General features: G+C 41.1%; 1 protein-coding gene across 1 annotated transcript; it reads left to right on the top strand.

Annotated features, from left to right (window-relative positions):
* The first annotated feature begins 4243 nt into the window (after positions 1 to 4243).
* On the top strand, positions 4244 to 7268 carry LOC135197832 (uncharacterized). The gene has a single exon (XM_064224981.1). It carries the CDS (start codon positions 4559 to 4561, stop codon positions 6872 to 6874), a length of 2316 nt encoding a protein of 771 aa, XP_064081051.1. The 5' UTR covers positions 4244 to 4558; the 3' UTR covers positions 6875 to 7268.
* The last annotated feature ends 214 nt before the right edge of the window (positions 7269 to 7482 follow it).

Below are 7482 nucleotides of genomic sequence, written 5' to 3'. Positions count from 1 at the left end.
TGTCGTAGGTATGTACCCTGCAATTGTTGTTTTTGAGCCAATAGATAAAACTAGTAATCATTTCATTTCGTCGACAAGAATCTGCCATAGATTATTCACAATAGGCTTGTATCTGCTAGTTATTCGCGAATGTTTTTATTCCTCGTAGGAGGTTAGTGCCGTCAGTGCACCTGTGCGGTGCACTATAGGTATTACTTAAGTTGTTTTTTCCAGCGTGCCTTCTACCTTTAGCTGCAACCCCTTTCGTTTCTTCTACTGTACTTACTTTCATATTGTCTTTCTTCCATTTTACTTTCCACCCTCTCCTAACAATTGATTCTTGGTGCCTTGCGAGGTTTTCCTCCAGTTGCACCCTTCAAACCTTTTACTGCCAATTTCCGTTTCACCGCGGAATGACCTCATAGGTTCCATTGCTTGGCCTTTGACCTAAATTCTATATATTCAATTTAATTCAATATTTTCATAAGAGAAGCTTTTAGGGAGACTTTCTAAGTGTGAAAATAGAGCTTATAAGAATCCCGCTGAAAATTATGCACATGGACGTTATGACGTTCATTTTAAGAAAATATATAGTTTGGACCGAATCAGATGATTTTTGTTAGAATCACAGAAAATTCTATACTAATAATGTCTGTATTTATGGCTTACATAGCAGTAACCTGTTCGCCTTTGGCTTTCTTTTGGGTGTTTTAATTGTATCTTTCTGAAATCTACTCACGACCACTTCAAATTAACCTTTCTTTCTATTTCTTGTCTTATGGTTTATTAGTTCTTTCTTTGTTATCTTATAGAATTGTCCCTGTTTGTGTTGACTCTTGTACTGTTCTTATAAGTTATGTAGTTAGTAATTGTGGCCATGAACCTCGTTTCCCTAGCGAGACATGAGTTATGAACCCAGGTAAAAAAGTCATGGAAAAACAAGTCGTTAATCGTTCTTAGATAGTGACCCCAAGCGTGTTTAGTACAATCCCGTAGGGGACTACCGCAAAAGCATAAACATAAGACTAAATATCATAAAGGTAATGACTCCCAAGAAATATTAATGTTAGTAAATAACGACTCCCGAAAACTCATTGGGTCATTATCTAGAACCCACCTGTTTCTTGAAATATTCCTTGTCTGTTAAACTGAAGCAGTGAATTAACGTGCCCTGCCGAAACCGGAAGGTCAACATCCTCCTCCGGAGGGGAAAAAGGGATGTTTGAGGTGGTACATAATTACTATTCCTCCCGGGTCAGTTAATGAGATTTGTCTTGAGAAGTACATCATAATCCCCATTGCGTCGTGGAATGATTGAACCATACAAACAACCATTCTGTCAAAACGTTTATTGAAACAAGTTTTCTTCATTTGATTGATGGAGAGAGAGAGAGAGAGAGAGAGAGAGAGAGAGAGAGAGAGAGAGAGAACAGAAACCCTGTCTACTATAGCTTTATTCGATTACAAGCTACGCGTTGACCACAAGATCTTGCAGCTTAACCAGGTTTTTCCTTGGCTCTCATTTCCTTCCCTTCTTTGCTTTGCTATCATATAATTTCTTTTTTCTCTGTCATGTCGTTGGTGTATTGTATTACAGATATGAGACAATATTAATAGGTACGCTTTTTACGCTCCTTAGTATTAATTTTGTGAATTACAGATGGAAGTCTCTCTCGCTCTCGTATTGTTGAACTGCTTTCTCTCGTATGTTAACATAAATACCCAAACAGTTTACAAGTGCATACTATGATTTGTTGCTATAATATAGTCCTACTCCTCAACATGATTATTTGCGCATACATACAAATATGTTAATTAAAGAAGTACACATATGCCTAAACAGTTTTGTGTGCTAGCCATTCTTTTAACTGAATAGTATTTCATACTCTTTCTCTTCGAAAATGAAGTTGTTATAAAAAGGTTTTCTCGTGCGATCGCGCATTAGACCAACCGACTCGGAGTGGGGGAGAACAGGAAACTGAGGTAAGGTCGTGGTTTGAACAACAAGCAGGCAATCCACATCATTATGTTTCCCACGCACTGGTCACGTCTCTCGTTCGTAAGCCAGTCAGAATTACGGAAGCGTCGGTAGATGAATTTCATTGGCAGATTGTAGGCTACGCAGGTGCAAAGCATCGGGACGATTTTGAGGAGGTTCGTTTAAAGTGTTCGCATACTATTGATGGCCACATCGTGCCCTTGTAACTAATGATTGCCGTTGTTGCTTACATCACTTGCCAAGTATAGGTGCCAGGGAAAAACTCGTCCCCAAAAGCGTCTATATTTGAGGATAAATACATTGCTTTGGACAGTGATGCAGTGCAACACGGTAAGATCAGTTAAGAACAGGAAAAGTTTATTCCAAGAAGTTAAAAAGATAGCTGATTGATGGTAGCTGGTGAAATTGAATAAGTTACCCTTCATGCAAGAAAAGGAACTTTTGGCGAACAACGGTGGAACTGGAGGCTCTCACCAGCATTCTTTGGAGCCCCCTTAATCCTATTATGTCTTTTGGACATTCGAAACCCACTCTTCTGGGGCGGCTGTGGGCCACAGCGAGAAGCGATTGGAGGTTGAAGGACTCTGGGGAAAATAGAAATAAAAAGAGAATTACATAGCTTGCAGTGAATGGGGAACCAGAGAGACGCTACTGCATAAAAGGTTCGGGTTTGCACAGGAAAAATACAAATTTCCATATATAAGTTTTCTGTAAAAGAAAATTATTGAAATGGCTGTTTGTCTGTCCGTCTGCACTTTTTCTGTCCGCCCTCAGATCTTATAAACTACTGCGGCTAGAGGGGTACAAATTGGTATGTTGATCATCCACCCTCCAATCATCAAACATATCATATTGCAGCCCTCTCGCCTCAGTAGTTTTTATTTTATTTTATACGATGTACAGAATACTCGATTGCGCCAAAGAAACAATTTTTAATTGTTTTTCTGTTTATTTCAAGTGATGACTCCATGTGGGTATTTTGTGGCTGCCGCCCCCACTTCGCGGTGGACGTGTCAGTAATGTAAGTTGCCAATAAAGCGAGTCAAATTCCTGAGAAGCGGAGAAGAGGGTGATGCTTTTAGACAGGTCCGGCCATGTTTTGAGAAAGACCATGGTGATTGTTTTTGTTTTTGATTGAGCTGACCTTTTGCCAGCACGTGCTTTTGCTCACAGAGCAGCCTGTAACAAGACCATGGGTACGGATTCTGTTTATGTAGCAGAGAGGCGAGAACGTGTACGGAAGTCACACAACCGAATGTCCTTGAGACCCATCAAAACATGATAGTCTGCAACCGTATTCATGCGAGCACCTGGCTCACCAACCTTACCAGGTTAGTCTTTTCTTTTTTCGTTTGTTTTAAGCAAATATACGTAGGTTTCTTATTGTAATATTACCACTGCAATAGCGTTAATATTATTATTTTTTTAAAGGTGGGAAGGTAGAAAAATTTTGCATTTTCAAAGATGATTACAAAGGTAGTCGACTATCTCACTAAGTAATCAAGAAATTAGAAATAACTTAATGTATGATTTGTAAAAATAAATTTTTTTTTGTAGTATAAGTATCAGTAAAAAGATTTTTCCACGTAATATCATTAGCATTAATATTGATAGTATAGAAATATAGATAACTGCTTATTTTTCATCTTTCGCTATGATGATAACACAGGAGTAAATTTCCACAAAGCAGCTTGCATTTTTTATAAGAAAGAACAAAGCAGAAATAGTAAAGTGGGATATGCAGTCAGTAACAAAGCAAATGCCACATACTTCCCTAGGGGCAATCAGTGAAGTGTTTCGCCCGGGAGAACCTGTCATAGTTGCCATTAATAGTAAACGCAGTTTTGAAATGACGGCTATTTGACCACATTTTACAGTGTCGGTGTTTTTCTATCATATGTTTTGAAGTGCCTCCTTTTTTAGGACACATTTTGAAATGCTGTTATTGGATTACATTTTGCAGTGCTGATCGGTATACCAAACATTTTGAAAAAAAAAGCTTCTATTTTGGCCACTAATTTTGAAATGCCTGGTATTTTATCACATATTGGTATACCAAAAAATATACCACACATTCAAATTCTTGTACTACGGAGTGAATGCCTGGTATTTTACCACATTTTGTCATGTTTTGAAATGCCGGATGCTATATTTGTCCTTGCTAGAAAGTAAGAAGGGGGAAGGTATTTAGGAAAAGATTTTTGACCAGAAGGAGAGGGTCGAGTATTTCCCTGATCTCGCCTACACATAGTAGGCTTGTGTCGGGATGGTATTCCCAGATAGAAAGTGTGATGGCTGTCGGTGGCCGCGGTTTAACCCGCGATGGGGCCTTTGGTGTTGACCCATGGGATGGGATGGGTAGAGGGTAGAGGTTGCAGTCTTTAGTGAGTCAACCAAGCGAGCTGTGAGAGAGGTCCTCGGTGGCCATTCTCCATCCCCCCCAGCGCACACTTCCCGCATCTATGCTACGCCTTCCCCGATTCAGTCCTTTCTTGGCCTTCGACGAGCGAAGGAGATACGTTTGCTCCTTGCCGGCGCTGACTCCAGACATTTCGGTGTTCGTACTGAAGTGAATCTGTGATGATTTATGTCAAAATGGCAGTGTTGAGAACGTTAATTATGAGTGCTCTCGTGACAGTGGCTGTGGGATTAACATACGAACAACTCGCTGCGGTGAAAAACTGTGAACCATATGATTCATGCCGAAAAACTGACCCTAGTCTCAGTAGTCTCAGCTTAAATTGTCGGTGCGACGAGCACTGTGCCATATATGACGATTGCTGCCTCGATTCTGAATATTTCGTCGCCAGCCCACCTGGCAATAACAGGAAAACATATTCATGCGAAAAGCCTAATGATGTTGATGCTGTGTACATGAAAAGAACGTGCGAGGATGGTTGGACCGACGAAGAGATAGAACATTTTTGCTCATTAGGATCTTCAAAAACGGATTACCGCGATCCTGTGGCTCAGCTTCCGGCTACTAGCCTGGGCACGAATATTACTTATGCCAACTATTATTGTGCAATTTGCAACCGCGATTCATCTAACTTAGTTTTGTGGGATGCTGGGTGGGATTGTGGAAATCGACTTGGAACGGAAAATAGCTCTGTCCTATTTAAGGATGGGGCTTGGGGCATCAGTGTACGTAATGTAGGTGTCGAAGAATTTGTTAACTGTACTTTATATCCAGACATACCCAAAAGTTTAATTACTGTTGTGAGAAATTGCACTCCAGCAATTGCGAGCTGTTCGTCTAATTGGACTAATTCGAACATAGAACAGTTGTGCCATTCTTACACTGCCATAGTTTATGGGTCATTTGATAATTACAGAAATGTTCACTGTGCAATGTGTAATTCAGTGAGTCCAAATAAAACAGGATGTTACGGTAGTTTCTTTCGGGCAAATAACAGGGGAAAGCCAACTTTTGCCGTCCTGTTTGATTTCGCCGACGTCACCGGAAGTAACTACGTGGGATCCAAATCTATCTGCCGAAAAACCGAGATCTGGGACCCCTTCTTTAAGAAATGTCGCAATGTTGTATGCGGAAGACCAGACCAGGTGTTTTCAATTAACAGGTGTGTAAACTCCAACGACTTGAATGAAGGTACAAGTAGCGATCCCAGCGTCATTACACCAACAACTGAAACGACATCCACACCCACAAGGGGCGTGCCCATCGTCTTTCCCACGGCTCCCTCATCAAAGGATAAATCTTCCATCTTCATGAGTACCCCTGCCACTGAAAGCACACACAGTGTCACAGGTACAGCTTCTGCTACTAACAAAACAGAAGAATTCCAAAGCTGTCACAAGATACTTCTATCCTCTAAGGAATTCACCATAAAAGAAAACGGCAGCATTTTCGTTCAGAATTATAGCAAAATTTTTAACCCACCAGAATACCAGTTAGGTAGCGATGGCGTCCTCGTTTGTGCCCCTCCAGTAGTAACTGGTAAATTCTCCTCTGCCATGGCTTGGGTTTCGCTCGCGGGGGCTTTGGCTTCATGTCTGTGCTTGGTGCTGCATTTGATTGCATTTTTCATGGTGCCTGACCTCAGGAACTTGTCAGGAAAGAATCTGGCATCACTTTGTCTCGCACTACTGGCAGCTTACATCTCCTTCGTTGTGAATCTCTTCATCGAACCAAACCCTCTCGATTGCATCGTCTTGGCTGCCGTCATGTACTTCTGCTTTCTGTCTGCCTTTTGCTGGATGAATGCCACAGCTTTCGACATCTGGTACACCTTCAGACTGACCATTACAGAGCTTAGAGTTACAGGCGGCAACCAATGGCACAGGTTCATTGCCTACTCTATCTATAGTTGGCTAATACCGGCCATAGCTGTTGCAGTTGTGGTTGCCATAGATTTATGGCAACCGGAGGGCATCCCCAAGGATTTCCTCCCAAGCCTGGGAGCTAATTGGTGCTGGTTTGGACACAGGAAAGCCCTGCTCGTGTTCTTCGCTCTGCCCATAACGCTTATGGTCCTCTTGAATGGTGTGTTTTTCATCAACACAGCTCGAATCATTGCCGAAACGACGACGGCCACTTCGAACAGTACGATGAGTTCCCATCACAAGAACCAATACAAGATGCACATGCGTCTTGCTGTGTTGATGGGATTCACCTGGCTTTCCGGTACCGTAGCCGGGTACCTGCAGCTGGAGGCTTTGTATTACATCTTCGTCGTGCTCAATACCCTGCAGGGAGTATTTATTTTCATAGCATTCACTTGCAGGAGAAAAGTGTGGCGGATTATGGGCGTGACTTCCCACAGCTTGTTCGAGAAAGCAACATCGTGGGTAAGCAGCCGTTTGGGAGGAAACAACGCACAAAATATGGAGCTGAAGAACAACACGACGCCGTCCACATCCGTTGATGGCTGGTGAAATTCATTCGTTTTTGTTCGTTGTCGTGTTGCCTCGGCTTAGTTGCCTACGACAGCGTTTCCTAAATCCAAGTTGGAACATGTACATAATTATAATTGTTTTTATGGAGTTACGTTTGAGTGATATCCATAGCGTTTGAATTATAATGTGATAGGTATATTGCATTTAACGTACTTCTGGGATATTATTCTGCAATCACTTGACTTACTTGGAATCAAAGCAGCTTGTAAAGTTTCATCATCAGCATCACTATGTCGAATTTCATTGTCATGTCAATCACCATTTATCATTTGTTACCTAATTCTCATATCTTAGTCATAGACAGTTTTATGTTACAATAACTGTAGCTGTGAGGAGTAACTGTATTTCATTTATCATTAAAGTCATGATCTTAGATTATTCTTTTATTTATACCTCATAAGCAATAAGTGTCTGACTCTAAAATGAAACTTTATTATTTTGTTAATTGTTCAAAAAAAAATCCATATAAGTAGAAAATCCTTTTAGATAGAATATTTACGAGTCTCGAGTGTTGTTTGTTCATGGAATGAATGTAAGATAGTGGGATATAAACAGCTCCACGTGTGATGCTTCCACTGCGATGATAT

This window comes from Macrobrachium nipponense, chromosome 21 (assembly GCF_015104395.2).
Source record: "Macrobrachium nipponense isolate FS-2020 chromosome 21, ASM1510439v2, whole genome shotgun sequence".
In the NCBI taxonomy this organism is placed as follows: domain Eukaryota; kingdom Metazoa; phylum Arthropoda; class Malacostraca; order Decapoda; family Palaemonidae; genus Macrobrachium; species Macrobrachium nipponense.
The sequence above is the reverse complement of the archived record's forward strand: the minus strand, read 5'-3'. Positions and strand labels throughout refer to the sequence as shown.

What these genes read in the sequence shown, in the direction of transcription:
- LOC135197832 (XM_064224981.1), top strand. Translation starts at nt 4,559, where the DNA reads ATGATTTATGTCAAAATGGCAGTGTTGAGAACGTTAATTATGAGTGCT.